This window comes from Eschrichtius robustus, chromosome 7 (assembly GCF_028021215.1).
Source record: "Eschrichtius robustus isolate mEscRob2 chromosome 7, mEscRob2.pri, whole genome shotgun sequence".
NCBI lineage: Eukaryota > Metazoa > Chordata > Mammalia > Artiodactyla > Eschrichtiidae > Eschrichtius > Eschrichtius robustus.
In genome coordinates, this window is record NC_090830.1 from 85,955,641 (window position 1) to 85,977,114 (window position 21,474).

Below are 21,474 nucleotides of genomic sequence, written 5' to 3' on the forward strand. Positions count from 1 at the left end.
TGGTTAAAGATTTGATGAAAGTTCATAATAATGCAGTTGACAAGAAAATTAGTTATTTCTGAGATATACATTTTAAAGTAATAACTAGGATTATGACTTATAACATTATACCAGAACATATGAGATTTTTAGAAATCTCATGTAATGTCTGAAACATTTATATTAACATATTTCCATACAAATAACCCAATGAAAGTTTAGTATTAGTTGTTTTGTTTGTTTGTTTGTTTATACTGCAGGTTCTTATTAGTCATCAATTTTATTATTTATTTATTTATTTTTAAAATGTAGAAATTTTAAGATCAAATATATATGTGTGCTGATAAAAATAAAATTGCCTGTTTAACAAGGTAGCATGATTTAGTGGAGGGAGCATGGAGGTTAGAATCTAACCTGCATTCATATCCAAACTCTTGCACTAAGTAGCTGGAAAAAGGATAATCTGATAATAGCCCTCTCCTTTTAGGACAACATGATAGAATGGAATGCAGTGCCTGGAAAGGGCCTTTCCTTCCTCACCCTGCAGGAGTGAGCTCACACTCTTGCCAGCTCTCCTTCCCTCCCTGTTGCGGGACCCAAGGCCTGAGAGATTCACGTCTGGCTATTCTTGGCTCCCAGTTGTCACATTGTCTTAGTGACTGCCAAGTGTCACTTCCCTCTGGTGAATAGTTATATGCTCTGGGAGCCTGTGGTGAGCCCTATTCCCCCATCCTATGACACCTTAATCTTTTTGAAAGGTATATATTCTGTGGATCCCATGGATTGCTTCTAGACTGTAGCTTCCCTCAGCAATCAGAGCCAGGTCCACCCTCAGCCCTTACCCTCCTAATCAGAAACCTTAGAGTCTATCCCAGCCTTTCCTAGTTTACCTGTCTTGTTATAATAAACTGGGACATACATGACAGTGCCTTGACGTGTGACATCTCATCACCTTGTCCATGATCTTCTCCAGGAGCAAGCAAAATGCAATGATCCACTGGTGAAGCATGACACAGTTACATCTCTTTACAGCGATTCTAGAAACTACTAGAGAATGATAAGCACAGGTGTCAGGAGTCAGCAGATGTTCAAGACCCAGCTTCCCATCTTCATAAATCCAATTTAGTCTTCTTAGTTGTGATGGACTACCTCGTCCTAAAGTGTCACCACTGAAAAGTCATTTGACATGGATCTGAGGGTAGAATCTACAGAGTGACAGATTTCAGTTCAGTGATTAAGATAAACCATTTATAAAATGACATATTTTATAGTTGAGTGGCTAGTTTCCTCCACACTTATATGGGACATATTTCCCAGCGTGGGTACTATGATAGATCACTACCAGAGTGCTTCGTAACAAGGTGGTTGCTTACATCAAGTTGGGAAATACTCCACCGGGGGAGTCTTGGCACACACATGAAGACCTTTAGGGATTCTTGCAGTGGAGAAGCCTGTTGAACTTTAAGCGACTATTCTAACTTTTTAAAACACAGAATAATATTTTCATATAACATGTTTTTCCACATCCCCTGGAACAAGGGCTTAAATCACCCCATTTGGAACTACTCTGCGATAGAACTACCTGTTCAGTTACTTTTACTATAAGAGTGACACTGAAACTCACATTCATGTTGCATCGTCCCGGTGCTGCATTACAGGGGTTCCTCATCACAGGCTGGACAACTTGTCTCATCTCGCCCTGAGATTGGAATCAAGTCAAGGATTGTTTTTGGTTGCTTTTCCTCATTCTGCCCAGATTGAGGGAACTATTTGTAGCCCCTGATTGTCTGTCTGTCAACATATAAATAAGAAGCTTTGAGGGACTTCCCTGGCAGTCCAGTGGTTAAGATTCCACTGTTCCGCTGCAGGGGGCATGGGTTCAATCCCTGGTTGGGGAACTAAGATCCCACATGCCGCGTGGCCAAAAAAAAAAAAAAAAGAATTATGGACATGTTGGAAACATGTGGGCCTTGAATTTCCTGGAGTTTTTGACTTTATAGCATGTTAAGTTTGTCTCCCTGGTCACTTCCGTAGCCCTCAAATCTTAAGCACGTTTCAGGCAGAGCTGCTGGCATTTGTTAAGTGTATTGCCAATTTGAAGATTATTTGGTTCAATGTCTGGCACATATTCAGACACAACTCCGTATATCCCTTGCTATAGGTACAAACAAATAACTTCAATTAGGCCAGGCTCGTTATGAAGAAATCTCCCTAGGAACCAATGAAAAGATGTTAATGATTTGCCAGTTTGGTTCCTTGGAGAGAGGGAATCCCCCTCTACCTAGCTTATATTGGACACTTCATCAATAAACTAGGGGTGAGCAAATAAATAAGTAGTGCTTCTACAGTGCCTGAGGATACTTGAAAACAATTTGTTCTCTTAAGTGGATTAAATAACTCCTCCCTGAACGTCTTATTACCTGATGATTTTGTAAAAATTAGCTTTTTCTTCATAGGGAGGGCATAAGTAAACCCTGAGAATGACTGGTGGCTGAAAGTCAAGAAGCTTAGGCTCAGTTGTGTTTCTACTACTTACCAACAGTGTAGTTTTGGGAAAGTTTGTTGACCTCTGTGTGCCTCTGTTCCTCATCTGTAAAATGAGGATCCTGACAATCTTATAAGTTTCTGTGAGTTAATACTTGAAGCAGTTCCTGGCATGTAGTAAGTGCTCAGTATATCTTAGCCACTACTATATAATCAAAGGGTGCAATATTCCCAAAGAACTGCAATTTTTACATATAAAAGTTCATCAGACTATAAAAGAAATGGGAATTATACATTCTAATACTTGCCATAGGGAAGATCAAACTGTTTTTCTTGAAGTTATTTGCCTCCTCCTTCATCCCAATATCTGCACAGTTCTTGGCACATGGTTTGTTGAGTGAATGAATAAATGAGTAATTAATTGATTCATTCTCATCACATTCCTCTTGATGTTTTCGTGCAGACCGGAATATCCCCAGGAACGCTGTTTGCTTTAAGAATTAGCCAGTGAAGGGTTACGAGAAGTATTGTGGTTTATGTTCTGTGTGACTCAGTTGACAAAATTAATTGCTTTTCTGTCATGCAATTTCATGGATTTTCACCAATCCTGTTGTCTGTTAACAAATCCTGTCAGTATCTTTAAACCTGCAATAATGATCATTGTTTAGCATTTTAATAAAAGAATGGAAATGTGTGTGTGTGTGTGTGTGTGTGGTGAGAGAGGGAGAGAGAGAGAGAGAGAGAGAGAGGGAGAGAGAGAGAGAAAGAGGGAAATTTTAAGTAAGATCTAACTTTTTATTTGTATGTTTCAGTAGTGCCCGTCTTCATGAATGTTATTATAAAAAGTAAATAATTTCTCTATAAAATCTAAGAATATAATGCCATGTTGCTTGGCAGTACTTCTGAGAACTACTACTCTAATAATTAGATGTAACTTTTCTGCTATGTTAAGAGTAGACAGATTTCCTTTCTCTTAAGACATCTACTTACACCGTTTAGTATTTGAATAATTTTAAAATTCTGATGTCTGTTCCTTTTACTGGTTATGAATTCATTCTGGTTTAAAGTGTTTAGATTGCCCTCGAATTTATCAAACTTGCCACTCATTTCTTCATGCAATTTCCAGACTTACAAAACCTGATTGCCCATATCCCCTCTCTCATATAGAGATGGACCCACCAAGGTTGTGGGAAGAATGAAGAGTGACCATTGGTTATACTTGCCAGCAAAACAGACTACAGCCAGCCATTTCTGAGCCATCTCAGTTCTACTAGAAAGTTCTTTTTTTTTAATTGAAGTACAGTTGATTTAACAGTGTTGTATTAGTTTCTGGTATACAGCAGTGATTCAGTTATAGATAGATATAGATATATATATATACATATTCTTTTTCATATTCTTTTCCATTATGGTTTATTAGAGGACATTGAATATAGTTCCCTGTGCTATATAGTAGGAGCTTGTTGTTTATCTGTTTTATGTGTAGTAGTTTGTACCTGCTAATCCCAGACTCCTACTTTATCCCTTTGGTCCCTTTCCCCTTTGGTAACCATAACTTTGTTTTCTATGTGTGAGTCTCTTTTTGTTTCGTAAATAAGTTCATTTGTGTCATATTTCAGATTCCACATATAAGTGATATCATATGGTATTTGTCTTTCTCTTTCTGACTTATTTCACTTAGTATGATAATTTCTAGGTCCATCCATGTTGCTGCAGATGGCATTATTCTTTCTTAAGGCTGGATAATATTCCATTGTACCACATCAGTTTTATTTTATTTTATTTTTTAATTTTATTGGAGTATAGTTGATTTACAATGTTGTGTTAGTTTCAGGTATACAGCAAAGTGATTCGGTTATACATATACATATATTCATTCTTTTTCAGATTCTTTTCTCATATAGGTTATCACAGAATATTGAGCAGAGTTCCCTGTGGTATACAGTAGGTCCTTGCTGGTTATCTATCTTATATATTCTACTAGAAAGTTCTTGTTCAAACAGGCTAGGGCTAATGGCTGTTCTGGCTGTAGGCAGAAGGTTTTTTTATCCCCAATCTTTTTTTTTTTTTTTTTCTTTTAGTCTCATGATAGGTAATCTCACCCAAATCCCTGCTTTAAAATACCACAATTCTAGTCTCTCTCTAGTGTCCTAAGTGCACACAATCATGAAGATTTTTTTCACACAAGAACCCAAACATGGTCTAGCCAACTTTTCTACAGTCTCCATTCAAAAAGTACATTCTCCTCCTCCCAGGAGCAAGCTTTTATGGATTCTTGGCCACTCTATCCAATGCACATTTTCTTGTTTTCCATTATAGCACTATCACAAAGAATTTTCAAAGCTTTCTCTCTGTGGGCTCCCACTGATTTCTGAATTACTTGCGAACAAAAATCTTGTCTTTCTATGAAAGTGTGCTAGATAGCTATCATAGTATATATTAAGCAGGTAAAAAGTGCCATGGAAAGGAAGAAATGCATCTACTTTTAAAAAACATCATTACCATAGTTCTTTATATGAGATATTTCTCAATTAAAGTAATTCCTAATCACTTAAAAAATGAACTATTTACAGGCAGATTCATAGATATGTAAAGTAGATTAGAGGTTGCCAGGAACAGGGCAGGGAGGGGAAAATGGGAAATTGTTTCTTAGGGGGTAGAGTTTCTCTTCGGAGTGACAGAAAAGTTTTGGAAATATATTGGTCATGGTTACACAACATTTTGAATGTAATTAACACCACTGAATTGTACACTTAAAATTTGTCAAAATGACAAGGTTTATGTTATATATTTTTTACCACAATAGAATTTAAAGATGAGTTATTTACAAATAAGAAAGGCATTGAAATATTCAAGATAACTAAATGCATATTTTTTAAAAAGAAAATCTTTCCTAAATAGAGAAGTCATAAAAGGGAGCCCAGAAATTAGTCTTGGAAATAAACATGATCTTAGGAATACTGGTTTTCTTTTTTCGTTTATTCTCATTTAAGAAACATATTACTACAACAGAAATCATCATTAAATAATGCAATGAATTTTAAAAGTGAATAAGTGAATAACTGAATGATTAAAAGAAAGCACCATTTAAATAAACAAATCTCCAAAGTTGAATGGCTGGATATAGCAGGGCCCAGTTTATCCCTCTATTGATCACAGACATTAGGTGGTCAAAATGGTGTGCTGTCCATAGGAATATAGAACAGACATGGACACATCTACCATTTGTTTTTGATAGGAAGTGCTATCAAGTTTAACGGTCATAGGACCAAAGGGTCAGATAGACTGGATTTATGCCCTGGGTCTTCCTCATGTAAGATTTTTAGTCTCAATGAAGCACAGTTTCTTCATCTAACAAATAAAGGGGAAAAGATCCAACATCATTTCTTTTTTGTGAAGGTGAAGAGTGCCTGGTGAAGGCCTGTCATGCAGAAGTCCTTTACCTACATATTATTAACATAAAGGTTCAAAATAAGTTTAATGTTAAACAAGTAGTTATTCTACATAAAATATCATGAGTTCTGAAAATAACTTTAGTTCCAGATATGCTTTATATGAAGTTTTTTTTTTCTTTCTCCCTCCCTCCCTTCCTTCCTTCCTTTTTTTTTTTTTTTTTTTTCTTTTTTTCTTTCTTTCCTTTTTTATTGGCTAAATTTATACTTAGCATACTCGGCAATATTATCCCATCTAAATTCCAGGCTACTGGGAAATACCAATCAGTGTTCAAAGCACCCCTAATTGTGGGCAAACTAAATTATCTTTCGCAAGCAAACATGGTGTTACAATTGAGACACAGTCCTTGCCTTGAAAGGCCAATCTTATAAGCATTGATTTCTGTGTGGAATTTTTTCTAACCTTTTTTTCTTTTTCTGTTTTCCTTTCTTATATGCTGACTTCGGTGTAGCAGACCACTTGGGGATTGAATTCATGGGTAAGACTAAACAATTTTCTCCTTAAATATCCAGAAAAAGCTAAGTTTGATAATGTATATAGTGTTCTCCTTCCCCATCTGATTATAATTGAAATGTCTCACTGTCGGGTACTATTAATAGTAAAAAATGTTTTTGTCGATTTTTCACTAAGTAATGGCTCAAAATGAAAGACTTAACTACTTATTGGGAAGGCAATTTAATGTTAAGTGCAGCTTTGGAACCTTACAGAAGGTGAATTTGGCTCCTGGATTTGATTGTTTGCTCTAATTCTCAATTTTCTTATCTGTAAAGAGGGATAATGATAGTTCCTATTTTATTGCACATATAAATTGCTTAGCACAATGTCTGCAAGATGGCAAACACTCAATAAATAGTAGAAAATAATGGTGATGGTTTAAAAATATCAGTTTTTGTTATTTTCTGCTCTTTTTTTTTTTTCCTCTTGCATGATGACTACTTTGGATATATTTTGGTCAATCTTAATTTTGGAGTATGGGCTCTATAAATGTTTTCATTTACAAAGTGAAAATATTTATTTTGAAAGTATTTGTAGAGAATGGTGTGTTTTTAAAAGGATTAGACCTTGCACAGTAATTATTTTCTATACTCACAGATAATTACATTAAGAATTGGACATACTTTTCTGAGTCTATATTATAAGTAAATGTAAAGAAAAAGCATTCCATAGGATTGATAGACATCATGGTACTAAAATAGAAAGATACTCAGGAGTTAAAGTTAGTGAAACTGAGGACCCAAATTTGAATCCAAATTCATAGGTTCTCCTTGCTCAGCTTTTGTTGAACTTCAGGTTTTTCTCTTATATGATATAGATGTGAATACTTGCTTTATACCTGCATATGTTCTCTGTGATAATACTTACAAATTTGCTTGTTTTCATTTATCCATTAATCCATTAATTCAGCAAATATTTATCAGTTGCTCACTCTAAGCAAAGAAAAAATGCAACATGCTACAGATAAAATAGTGAGTAAAAATGGACCATAAAAGCTGGTTTGATGGAGCTTACAGTCTAGGAATCTTTCAGATGATAATTAGGTAATAAAACTGATAAATATAAAATTTAAAGTTTCTAAAGACCTATTCAAGGCAAGATGATATTAGCTTGGACTCCTGTGATAATGGAAAATGTGAGAGGAAAAACTGACAGATATTGGGGACGTGATAGCAACCAGTATTTGAGAGGAATTGATGTTGAAGGTTAGAAAAGAGAGATTTTCAAGGATGACTGCAGGGTTTAATAGTTTGCATATTTAGATAAAATGTGGGCCCATTTTCTGAAAAAGAAGACTAGAAGAAGAACAGATTTATGGGAGATGTTTTACTAGATTAGGTTTGGAAATTTTGAGTTCTGGGTGCCTTTGATATATTTGAGAGAAGATGTTAAGTTGATAGTTATATTTCTGGAAGTTTTGAGGGTTAATTAGAGATTAGTGATGACATACTTATACTAAAATTGATCTTCCTGTTGTGTGATATTACTCATTAGTGCTCTATTATCTAGGTATTGGATCATAGAAAAAGCAGACAGCTCAAATCTGGCAGATTTGGGGTTTTGGTAGATAGATGTGATGAAAACTCATAAGGGCAATGAAATTCAAGGTAACATTGAAATGAAGCATTATGGAATGTAAGGTAGATGCGTATTGAGATGAATAGGGAATGGCTAATCTGAGTGGAATTAATGAGTAGTCACCATGGGAGTCCTCAAACAAGTTGTTGGCATGAAGAGGAGGTTGTAGTCATATGAACCAAGAATTACAGAAAACCATGGGCATGGTTATGTGGTAGAGTGTAAATTGTTGAGAGGACATGTGGTTTGTACTTTCCTCACTTACTGATGATGGTGGGGATTAGCAGCATGGAAGTTGAGCATCAACAGTCATTTGAGGATAGCAGATACTTAGCCTAATCAGTAGAGAAATTTGCTCCACTAGACTGTGGTGATTGCTGGCTCAGAGAATAGAGGCTCCAGAAGTTATGTAGTAGAATGACTGTAGATATAAGAAACACTGCGTGGTGGTGTGTGGGACTGGGATAGCATCAAACCCCACAAATGGTATGGCCACAGTTATAGTAAACTAAACTTGGTACATAAATAATAATTATCACTGTTGAAATAAATGGATGAGTCATCATCCTATTGGGCTTTCCCTGAGGATTTTCAGTGACACTTATACCTTATAGTATAACGATTTGCTATGGAATCAAGATATGTATTAAGAGGTCTGTTTTAAAATATTTAAAATAATTTAGTTACCAATAGGGGAAAAATAAGAGGTTATTGTGTAATTCATCTATATGAATCTCAAGCCTAACTGATGTTATAATGAGTCTTACAAAAGGTGAAGTCAAATTATAGCTATAAAGCTTTACAGGGAATGGATTCTCAATATGTGAATCCAGCAGTAGAGTTTGCCTTGGAGGGAAGGGGTTGGGCAAAGTCAGAGTCAAAGGGAGTACTTAATATGCATATAGAGAATGACAAATGATGAAGGAGTATTTGGAATGATAAATAGGTTTATAGACTTAATGAATAAACTGTTTTCACTGGCCTCACTAATTCTAGACCTTGTTCACCCCCACAGGTTGCTCTAACTGAATGTATAATATTCTGTTTCTTGCTTTGGGAATAAGTATTTTCAGATTTAACTTGTAATTTTAGAATCCATATGGGTAAAATTTGTTCCATGGGAGATGATATCATCACAATAATATGGTATCTCTAGGTATAAATGAAGCTGAGAAGCAGAAATGTAGGCATACTCTCTATAAATTTAATTATGTCAGTTTATTGGTGTGCCTACAAGTATTCAATGCCAGTTCTCTTTTAATGAATTTCAGAATACCTTTCTTCTCAACTTTCATCATTCTTGCTTTGGGCAATGTTAATTTCATCTTTCTTTGACTTGATCACAAGGTGATGATCTGAAGCACACGTGTCTTTTCCCCAAGTCTTTTTATTCCCAATGGCCATGTCATGTGTGCACTCCTACGGATCAGACTCAAAACACATCAGAAAGTTCAACAAATTCTTATTTATAGCAGAGAACTCCAAATCATATACTTCAAGAATCCTACTATTATTTAATCAACATATACTTATCACACTTACTATATGCCATATGTATAAGATATTGAACATGCAGATATATAATCCACATCCCTTAATGACTAAAGGTTCTGAAATTAAAGGTAGAGAAAGCTACACATAGTTGAGGTGACATAACAAGTGCTATTAAAACGGCATAGGCAAAATACAACGAAAAAAATTAAAAACAAAAGCCACTAAATGGGCTTGGGAAATTCAGAAACATCTTCCCAGGAGGGGAGAAATTTAAGCTGGGTACCAGCCAGAGTGGATAAGCTGTACCAAGTGTTGCTCCAGTCCAAATTTAGACTAGCCCCACATTGCTTCCACATTAGTGGGAGCCTTGCTATTTCAGTCAGTGTCTCTGAGCTCCCTGGTGTCACTGCTTTAGGACTGAAGAGAGGACATCAACTTCAGTAAAATAATTATCCTATTGAATAAACCATGCCAAGCCTAATGTCCATAAAACTGTCAGCCTTCAAAAAGATTTTTCCTTAATGATATTCATGAATTTTTTTTTTTAATGATGCCACTGGGATTGGAACAATGCAAATTTCAACAACAAATACTGCTCTAGAATACAGTATCAGTTTAAAAAAATACAGTTACCTGGCATAGTTAGGTCAGGAATTTGAAGGTGCATAAAAACACAAAATTGTGTTTGTAAAAAAAATTTGAAATAAAAGGGTTTATAGTAAACCAATAATCAAAAAATATTTCTTGAGGTCATGACTTAACCTACTCATTCATAAATGCATGAGGGAAAATTGATATTTTTAAGGTCAGATATTCAAACTTTCCCTCACAGCGTGGATAGATCAGGAGATGGTACAGACAAACTTCTTTCTAAGCACAAGTACTCTTTGAGTTGTGTGAGAAATCCGACCAATCATCCGGACAAGACAGATGGCCAAAGGGCATTTCAGACTGGCCAAGTTTGGAAGGTGCATTGATCATGAAGAGGGATTTCTCATCTGAGAAATATCTCACTACTGTGTCAGGTGCTCAATCATGGAGCATATCTCATTATATCCATTTGAGCTATTTGTTACGCAGCTATGTCTCTGACAGTGCCCTGATGCATTTGATGCTCTAGGCATCAAAGATGTTTGTATAAAAGCAGGTGCAGTGCCATTTGCAAATGTATTAGCAAACCACAGGGAGAATTGAAGATTGTGTGGGAGATCTTTTATGCAAATTTCTTTCATTCTCATATGAAAAAATAAAATGAACTCTGCCAGTTAAATGTCATTTGTGATTTGATATTGTGTTTAGGATAGCATAATATATTTGTGCAGTCTAAGTAAACTCTGGTATATATTTTTTTAATCAAAAGATTTATAAAACTTGGGAAAAGTCAGATATTTAACTATAATCTTAAAAAGATATTCTAAAATAATCCTATGTTTTGAAGTTAAAAAAAGAAGACAAAAGAAATACTGAGTTGCCTATAAGGAGAGGGTTAGAAATGTCTATCGTCTAAAATATATGTGTAGATTCAGAATTGAGAAAGTTATTACTTCAAACTTCACCATATATTTAGTATCTCTTCATCCTCTCATGTAAAAAAGAATACTTTTAGGATATTTTAGTAAGCACTGAAGTTTATCTCCTGAGAAATGACCAGTTTTTAATTCTGTTTAGATGATATGAGGTGGGGATACTTTCCTTAAAGCTACACTGATTATTATGAATGAATTGGTGTGTGTTCCTTTAAATCTAACAAGCTCATATGTCAGTCAAATGAATTCATGTGTATGCCCTAATTTGTGAAACAGCATTAGAGATATAAAAATGAGGATCCCCCTTCTTTAGGCTGAAATCTCTGAATTAGACTTATTTGGAACAGAAATGTTTTTATTCACCTGACTATATTGTTTTCTTATAAAATAAAATGCTAATTTATGGATAAATGTGTTTGTATAGGGGATTCATTCAAAAGGGTACGTGTTTAGTTTTTTCTTATATTAAACCACATGAGAAAGCAGATGTCTCAGAGTAATGTAACTTACCATTATTTAATACTTGACATGTGCCACCAAATTTACATTATTTCATTTCATTCTCAAAAAAAAAAAGGGGGCTTCCCTGGTGGTGCAGTGGTTAAGAATCCGCCTGCCAATGCAGGGGACACAGGTTCAAGCTCCGGTCCGGGAAGATCCCACATGCCGCAGAGCAACTAAGCCCGTGCGCCACAACTACTGAGCCCGCGTGCCACAACTACTGAAGCTTGTGTGCCTACAGCCTGTGCTCCACAACGAGAGAAGCCACCGCAATGAGAAGCCCGCGCACTGCAAGGAAGAGTAGCCCCCTCTCGCCACAACTAGAGAAAGCCCGCACACAGCAACGGAGACCCAATACAGCCAAAAATAAATAAATACAATAAATAAATTTATTAAAAAAAAAAAAAGGCATGAGGTAGAAACTATTTATATCCCTATCTTATAAACAGCAAAACTGAGGTCTATTTAGATGGAGTATCTCATCCAAAGAGCAAGTGGAAAATACAGGATTTGAACCAGAGTCTATCTTCCTCCAGAGTTCTTGAATTCTGCTGGTGACCAGCTGCTGAGCACCTAACACATGAAGGCTTCAGGATTACTCAAGAGAGGTTGTACTCTGGCAATCTTTCAAATGACAATGCAATTTTGTATCTAGTCCTAAAGTTTAGAAGTAATGTTTTCCAAGTACCATGAGGTCATGAGAATCTTAGGTAGTAACTCACTTTATCCAAGCTACAAAAAATGAAAATGAACCAGATGCCAGTTTATAGCTTTACATTCAGAATTTTAACTGTCATGTGTAACAAAAGGCTCCCATTGGCTGGTAATTTCAGTTTCTTATGTAGAATAATCTACAGAAGTTGTAGTGTATCAATATTTGAAGGTTTCGTGGTGATTACAGATGGTTGAGTGACATTAGTTGGGTGCCTCTGCTGTTGAATGCCATTGTGGTATAAAAGCCTTACACATCCATCTCCTCTGATGAGAGACATGTACCAGATGGCATAGTGAGTTGAACCATCTCCTCAATGGTTTCCCAAAATGCTGCTTAAGAAACACTTACACAATCTTGTTTGCTCACTTATTTTTCTCTTTAACAATACGACCACTCCCTCTCCTTATACTATGAATTTTTTTTAGCGTAAGTGTTAGTACAAGAGCTAATAATCAGGTTCTCTTAATCACAAGCACCTCCAAGGTTTTTCATTCTTCTCTCCCTTCCTTCCTTTCTTTCTTTCTTTTTCTTTCTTTCTTTCTTTCCCTTTCTTCCTTCCTTCTTTCCTTCCTTCCTTCCTTCCTTCCTTCCTTCCTTCCTTCCTTCCTTCCTTCCTTCCTTCCTTCCTTCCTTTCTTCCTCCTTCTCTCCCTCCCTTACTTTCTTTCCTTCCTTACTTTCTTTCTAATAAGAGATATCTTGATTTAATTTGTATTCTTCCCAAGACTTCCTAGCCATGTGTGTAAGGATAATATTTTGGCTTTATATATATGATTAATCTAACATTGTAAGGATAATATTTTGGCTTTATATATCATTAGCCAATTGTCATTTGCACATATGGGTACCTCCAGTGCTTAGAAGTAAAAGTCTCTAAACAAAGTCATGACTACTTCATCAAATAAACTAAATTCAGAATTTTAGTTTACTTTAGACAGAATTTTCAGGTGGAATCAAACGCTTTCAGTGATCCTCTTTGAGGAATGACTACAACCAAGAGATACACCGGAAAAATATGCAGATATATTAATTATGGTTTCTACAAAAGAGAAAATGGACATTTTTGTAAATACATTTATAGAATGGATTCCAGAATTGGTTAATGAAGTTTTGTAGGTAGACATTGAGAAACGTATTTGTTGTGAACTATTGGAAAAAGCAGGACTTTTCACTGAAAGCTGACATAGGACCACTACATTTTTGCTACATTGATATTAGGAAAATTTTCATAAAGCTGCTAAATGACTAGATTGGGAGTTTCTGTGTAGATAGTGAATATATAGACTCTAGCAAAACCTTGGGTAGGCTCTCATCAACTTCTTTTGTAATATGGTGAAGCATGGATTATACCAATTTAATGGTAAGTAGATTTGGGGCAATAAAATGCTATATGGAGGATCAAGATCAGCCATGAGTGGAACTTTTGGTGGCCTCTATGGAAACATTTTTATTAATGGAATAAAAAAAAGACATAGATTAGACACTCATAAAATTATTGAACCTTTTATGAAGCGTGATTGTACTCTACCAGACTGAATTAAGATCTAACAGAAAGCATTGGATTTCGGATTGTCAAATTGGACTCAAAAGAATTTGAGATCTTAACCAGTATCAAGTTAATTACATTTATATACCAATTATCTAAAATGTGCATTAGTTGATAGTAGGTTCCAAAGACCTTCTGAAATGTTCTAGAAAAAAGAAGAAAGTGAAAAAAAAAAAAAGAACAAAGAAGTTCAGATTGTCATTGGAAAGTAAATCCCAAAGAGGTTAAAAAAACAAATGGGCTTTTATATCCCATTCTCCCTGACCATTGCTTCAGGAGCCAGGATGAATCTGTGGAATAGAAGAGAGGGAAAAAGAAAATGGGTGTTGGATAGAACATCTGAAGATGCAGCAAAGTGAATATGATACTGCTGCTTCTCAATAAACAGAGAGTCTACTTCGTGAGCTCTCAATGTTTCAGCCAACTGGAATGTGTGGAGCCCCTTTGGAAAGTCAGGTCATGTGCCAGCCCAGAGCAACACAAAGACAAGTACAACAGACTCTCAAGAAATTCACAATTCAGTGTGTGGAACAGACTTGCAAACCAATCATTGCAGTTCAGTGCAAAAAAGACTTTAATTGAAGTTTTGGTGTTTCTTTTATTTATTATTATTATTATTATTTTTAAAAATGCAAGAAGGGGTTTCTCAAACATCTGCAAGATGTTAATACTTGGTTCATACTCACACATGTAAATAGGGTTTGAGTTCACATACATGTGGGAAACACTAGGTTCTGTACCTCTGTTGCACGATTTCACAAAGCCTTTGGTATACTTCTATCTATTCATAACTCTCAGCAAGAAGATTATAGGAGGCAACATTTTCTGAATTATTTTTCCAGAGAAGCATGTTTCTTAGAGCTAGGGTCTTAGGGACCATACTCTGGTAAATCCTGGAAGAAAGGAACAGAGAGGAAGGCGTACCCACATCTCATTCGAACAGTTAAGGACGTCTTTATGTGGAAGGATAAAAAGTATTCCTGCAGCTGGGAGATGACAAAAGGGAAGATGAGGGAAAGGAACAAGGAAGAACACAGATAAATAAGAGATGAAAGAGCATGAGGATTTTAGGAAATGGCAAGACCCAGGTAATTGGAGAAAGTAATACACATGAAAGGCAGTGTGGCAGGTGGTATGGCTGGTCAGTCAGGTCACAGCAGATTATGATGACCTTAGGATGCACTTTGAAAGAAGTATAACTTTATCTTGTTGTGAAAGAGCCTTCAGTGGTTTCAAGCAGGGAGTGATCAGATTTCCCTTAAATAGCTTATTCTGTCAGTAGCTGTGTGTAGAGGTTGCCTGAAGACACTGCACGCAAAATCCTAGCTATTGGGCCAAGCTCAAGATTTTACTTCAAATATTCACCAAATGCTTGTTCTTTGAACAATGCTGTCAACATTATATAGATGAATGCCCATTTATCTGTGTCAAGCATAGAGAAATAAACAAAGGCAGAACACCTGGGGAAGCAGTGGGGCTGAGGTGCAGTGAGCAGAGCCATGGCCATAATGGACATCGAACTGCTCTTTGAGGGAAGGGTAGCATTTCAAAGGTGTGGCTTTCAGCTCATTCAGGTATTCTGTGCAGCCCTAGAAGTGGGCCAGTGTCCTAGAGGATACTGATTGACCAGGTATCTTCTCATAGAATAGCTCATAAATTGGTTGTTATTGCTGACAGGTCTGTGCTTTCTGTGAGTGTCATGGCTGCAGTTTGAGAAACAGAATAATGGAATAACCTACGTAATCAAAATAACATAATTCAAGAGCTTTCAACTTTAAGTTTCATCCCAGGCCCCGGGAAGCTTGTTACAGATGTAAATTCCTGTTTTCAGCTTTAGATATCTGATTAGGTAGTTCTGGGATGGACCCCAGGCTCTTGGTTTTAACATTTGATGTAGGAGATCTCTGCCTACAAGGTGAGAAATTTTGACATAAAGGGACAGGCAGACTTGATTTAATTCTGGCTCCACCTTTTAGTAAATGTATGACCTAGGGCCAGAGATTTATCATCTCTAATCTTGCAGCTTCCAATCTGTGTAAGAGGGATGATGGCCTAATCAATCTCAGAGGGTTGTTGGAAAGATCAAAATACATAAGGCATATAAAGCACTTAGCGCAAAGCCTGGCACTTATTAAGTGCTCAGTCAAATGAGCTATTGTAATTACTGTTCCTTCTGGGAGCGACTTCAGTGATGTGGATTTCTGACCCAAATGCCATCTGAGGTTTCCCTTTAGTCTGTCTCCATCACTCTGATACTTCTGGAAAGGGGAAATTGAACATTAATGTTATCTTATAGAGTGGGGGCCATTTTCCAGGGCATTCCAGGAAATGTCAGCTAAGTTTTCAGGGTCAGTTCTCTAAAAAGAGCAATATCTGTGAAGTCTGGAGATCCCCTTTCAGAATTTGGTTCTAAAGAGATGTCTTTATATCTTCAATCTGGTTATGCAGGATGGCTACATTCCCTTTATTAATATTTCCATCATACTGAGTTGAGGATATACATATACTCAACCAGGGCCTCAGCTATAGAAAGTGCATGATGGGTAGGGTTGCCAGACTTAGCAAATAAAATGCAGGACATCCACTTAAATTTGAATTTCAGATACACAACAAATAATTGTTTAGTATAGACATGTTGTTGAATTTAGTGGGGCATATTTATATAAAAGCTTATTTGTTGCTTACATAAAATCCAAATCAACTCAATTTTGAGTATTTTATCTGGTAACCCTAGGTTTAGGGCTGTAAACATGGTGAGGCATGGCCCCCTCCCAACCCATTTCTATCTCACACTTCACCCCCCAGGAAGGCTGAATTAAAATTGTTATAAGGAGTGCAAAAAGATAAGCAGAATTAATGGGGGAGACGAGCAGGGGAAATTGGAGTAAGAGTGCTGTGTGAATCTCCATGGTTAACTCTGCTTGTTACATGATGGGAATTAGTCAAAAATAATACTAAGTTGTTTCCAGGTTATCTCTGGGAAGGTATAGTTGTTTAACATGGCAAATGCAACCTGTGAACTCTGTTCTGAGCATGATGGTTCCTGCTGTCAGAGCAATTGAAATATTTTAAAGCCAAGCTGTTATTGTGAGTGAAATGGCTTAACACTTCAAATATGGACGCTTCAGAAAATAAATGGTAGCATGATAACTTAGTTGATCAGCTGTTGAGAAAGAGGGTAGCATTTAACTTACCAAAAGATGCCATTCAAGGCAATATTAATGAAGTAATAACAGCTGTGTCTTTATCTGTTCACCACCTATTCATTTCCTCATTATATTCAGGCTGCTAACTTCAGTCATAACATGTTTGTATGAGAATATGGAGATTATTGTTCCTACCAGAAAAAAAAAATAAGGTATCTATTTTCTGGAGTTGTACTATGGAATCAAAACAGTGTTTCAGTTATTCCACTTTTCTATAGCTTTGAGAAAAAGAGATGCTATGGTATTCAAGCAGTGTAATGGAGAAATATATATATACTCTGAAGCCAGGCAGAGGTGCATCAAATCTTGACTTCATCTTCTATATGCTGTGGGATATGGGCTATCTCTGTCTTTCTATCCATCCACATGTGTGAAGACTAATATCTCTCTCAAGGTTCATTAATATAAAGATGGATGATATAACACACCATGTATGCATTTATTGACATATATTAGTCACTTAGATTATGTCCTCCCTTTCTTCATTTCCTAATGTGTTGCACTGTGTTTGCCCCGTTTGTTTACTGATCTGCATGTCTGTGTCTGCGTGTGTGTTCATAAACCCTCCAAGATAGAGGGTGTACCAGCTGTTTGCTTTGGCAGTCATATCCGGCACTTTCCTGACACCTACCCTTTCCTGGTTCCTTGGTTGCCTTCTGAGGACATTGCCCAGGAGATACAGTTGAGAGGGGGCAGCAGCTACTCCAGATGTGGACCTCTATCTCTCCTAAGCCCCACATGGAATCAGACCTTCTGCCTATCACAGCCCAGGAAAATGACAGATCTTTTGCATGGATAGAAAAGGTGTTTGTGGTATTATTTGCAGGGTCTTGGAATCCTTGTTGTCTAAGGAAATCTTACCTTGTTCCCTGATTTTTTTGTCAGATTCCACCATGGCAGCCTTTTGAAGCCTGGGATAGAAGAGCATACCAAGTACCAGCGCATCTTAGGCCCATCTTGACTCACTTCTCTAACCTCATCTCCTCTACCCACGCCATTCTCAAACAAAGTCACACTTGCTTCCTTGAACACACCATAATCTTTCTGGTTGAACCTGTCCCTTTTAACTGATCAGTTCTTTATATTGAAAAGAAGCCTGGCTCCCCGTACCAGTGCCATAAAGTCATAGATTCCTGGGACTTAATCTTCATTCTTTTACTTACTAGTGTTGTGACTTTTGGTTACATTAACTTCTGTAGGCCTCCGTTTTCCTGTATAAAGACAGGGATAATAACAGTACATATTCCAACAACTGTTGGAATGGATGAAAATAGTTTCTCCAGTCAACCTATATCTGTTCTCTAAACTGTTCCTTTGCCGAATATTCCATCTAATACCTCAAGATAGTTATCATGGCCTATCTCTAGATCTTATCTCCTGAGTAATACAGGGTTTGAACGGCGAGAGTTATACCCGAAATTTTTTCAATAGTAAAGACTACAGTACTACATGTTCCTCAGTTGTTGAATCTTCAGATACAGGGGAATTGTGTATAAGGAGGGCCAACTATAAGTTATACACGGATTTTCTGTTGTGTGATGGGTCAGCGCCCCTAACTCCCATGTTGCTCAAGGGTCAAAAGTACTTGTTTTGATATTATTTTCTACTCTTTCTTTCCTGCGCATTTTTTCCAGAAAACAATGGTTTGTCAGAACCTCTTCAGAAGTCTAAACCTATTTCCCAAGGTATTTTGAAATTTATATGAGATAATGCATATCATAAACGTAGAGTAGCCCATGTGCAGTAGATGCTCCAAAATATCTTAATTTATCTTCTCTGTCATTCTTGGTACACTGTAATTTTACTCATTCAATTTATAATATGATTTGCTTATTTTATCTCCATCCAGGGGGCATTTTTTAAGCAGTTTTCTATAGTTTGTTTTTTTTTTTTTCTCCCCAGCCACTTTCCTAAATACATATGCACATTTTACATAGTAGAGGGTTTAGTGTGCAATCCTTTTTTTTTTTTTTTAATGTTGTTGAGTTTTATTGGTATTGGAATTTTGTTTAGATTTATTTTGTAATTTGTTTTGGCTTTATAGTTGTGTAAGAGATATAAACATAATGGGTTTATGCCTAGTTTTATATATCTACCATTAAAAATTTCCTTGAGTTTGTTTTTTTTATTTTAAAGGCACTGGTGTCATAAAGCTGAAGTTGTCCAATGTAGTTTTTAGTTGACAAAAATATCTTTGAGTCACTTTTAGGGAACTAGTCTAGGGCTGCCTTTTACCAGCCTCTGTTTATATAATAGATTTACCTTCAAAATGTTAAGACTTTACATTTACTTCTATCATTTGTCATATCTGTTTTCACCCATTTTTCTGTCCAACAGGTAGAAAACACATAGATTCTTTTGTGTATGTTGATTGTATCTTATAATAACTTGAACTCTTTCAGTCATTCTGATTTTTAGATAACGTGCACTGACAAGTGAGGACATAATGTGACAGGCATGGATGTTCTTTAATGTTTATGGTTAGTTGTAAAAATGGGATTGCAATCTCAGAACTACAGTTGCAAATTTCAAAATCTTCTTTCTTTGGCTTAATGTTATGACAGAAAAATGTCTTAGATTTGGTAAAGTCAATCTTCTATCCAAGAAGAATAATCTCTTACCTGTAACTTTTTATAAAGTTTTTTTTTCCCCCATGTGTGGCCATTTATATATTTTACTACTGAGAAATCACTGAGTGCGCCAACAGAATTATGACAAAGGTTGCAAAGGCATGATGTTCTTGTAGCTGAACCATGGACATTAAAGGATTTAACCTTGGAAAAAATAGACTTTTCTCTGAGGGCTATGATGTGCAGGGGGATATTGAATTATTATACTCAGTATCCTAGGAAGCTGATGGTACTGTCAAGTCACCATTATTGGAAGAGCAATAGGTTATGAATACTATTATTCATTAAATATATTATGAACACATTGCCATTTCTGCTAGTTTAAAAAGTTACTTCAGTTTGTAGAACTGCCATTTATATAAAAAGTGAGACTGCATGATTAACACTAAATAAAAACTGTGTAAATTTGTCAGTACTGAACTTCAAAAACATTTTTAAAATAAAATACATATTGGAAGCCAATTGCAATATGAGCACTGTAACATCCAGATTTTGATGAAATCAGGAATTATAGAACTTCTTATGGGAAATTTTCCTGGATGTCACTTGGAAATGGAGCCCCCTTTTAAACTTTGAAAGTGGTTAAGATCTGGTTCAGTTTGAGATTCTGCCACACACAGATGCTAACCTAACTCATATGTATGAACATCTATTATTGAAAATGCCATAAGAGCTTTTTTATCCTTCTGCATTTTTCTATCAAAGATATTTTTCATGAAATAAAGATGATTTCATTTCCTTGGTTTCAACATTGTTTCATAGAAGAGTGGATTATTTTTTTCTCCTATCATCTGTCTTCTTTTCATATGCCTTCAATTTCCCTTCCTTCCTTATTTATTTATTTATTTTACTTGGAGCTCAACTCTCACCAGCGACACTTTTCATATATATGAGTTTGAAAGTCTTTTTGTATGAAGGGGGATATACTTGTGACAAATCTGAACTCTTTTTAAAATTCAAATTGGATCAATATGTTTTGAGGTTTTTGCAGTGAAATGAAAACCATTTTAAATGCATCATGTTATCTCTTCTAACTGACTTACTGAATTGAATAGTGGGACCAACACACTCAGGAGTTTGTGGTTTAGTATTTCCAGTGCCATCAATTTATTTAGAATATTTCTATGACTTGTTATAATAGTCACTTGGGTCAGAGTGATCTTTGAGACATTTGAGTCTGGCATCCAGATTCCTATTTTTATTATGAACTGATGCCTAGCGATGTTAAAAGACTTGGTTGTACTCAGGTAGCTAGAGACAAAGCTGGGAATCAACAGCAAGCATTTATTGACTACCTGCTACTAGGAATGGTCTTATAATTCCATCCTTAGTGCTATTATCTTTCCACAGCAGCCAATTTAAATTCCCCATCCTTTTAATCCAGTGCTGTTTACATCTAGATAACTAGATAGTTGTATTCCTTCTTCAGTGAGGATTCTGTAAGACCTCATTGAGGTTTGATGACACCTCTGTAAAACTATTTTAATTAACAAAAATGCCTTAATACAGATGTAGTTCCCACCCTTCAGAAACTTCTTGGAAATTCAGTTTCTTGGAAAATGTCTTTGCATCCATTGTTTTGATCTGGCTGAAGATCTGGTGTAGCAAGAGCCAGTCGTTCCTACTCTTTGATCCTTGCATTGCTAGTTTGATCTTTGCATTGCTAGTTTCATGGAGTGTCTGTGCTGCATTTATCTATGGGTCCCCTGTGCCCAGCTCAGAGATGAGGATATAGCAGGTTCTAATTAAATGTTGTTGGGAGACTGGATTTCATTAAGTAACTTTTAATGCCTTTACATACCCTAGCATCACCTTCTATTCCACTGGAAGTGTTATTCTATTCTTACCAAATGATGTTTAAAATTATT

At 36.1% G+C, this 21,474-nt stretch overlaps 1 protein-coding gene across 4 annotated transcripts in view; it reads left to right on the forward strand.

Moving 5' to 3' along the window:
- Positions 1–21,474, forward strand: part of NRG3 (neuregulin 3) — a 1,080,447-nt gene that overhangs the window by 941,622 nt on the left and 117,351 nt on the right. For 2 of the 4 annotated variants that reach the window (XM_068548899.1, XM_068548901.1), the window contains exon 4: positions 6,368–6,394. In XM_068548899.1, coding sequence (XP_068405000.1) covers positions 6,368–6,394 — 27 coding nt within the window. The remainder of the gene's footprint in view (positions 1–6,367; positions 6,395–21,474) is intronic. The other 2 variants (XM_068548903.1, XM_068548902.1) reach the window with 1 other exon arrangement.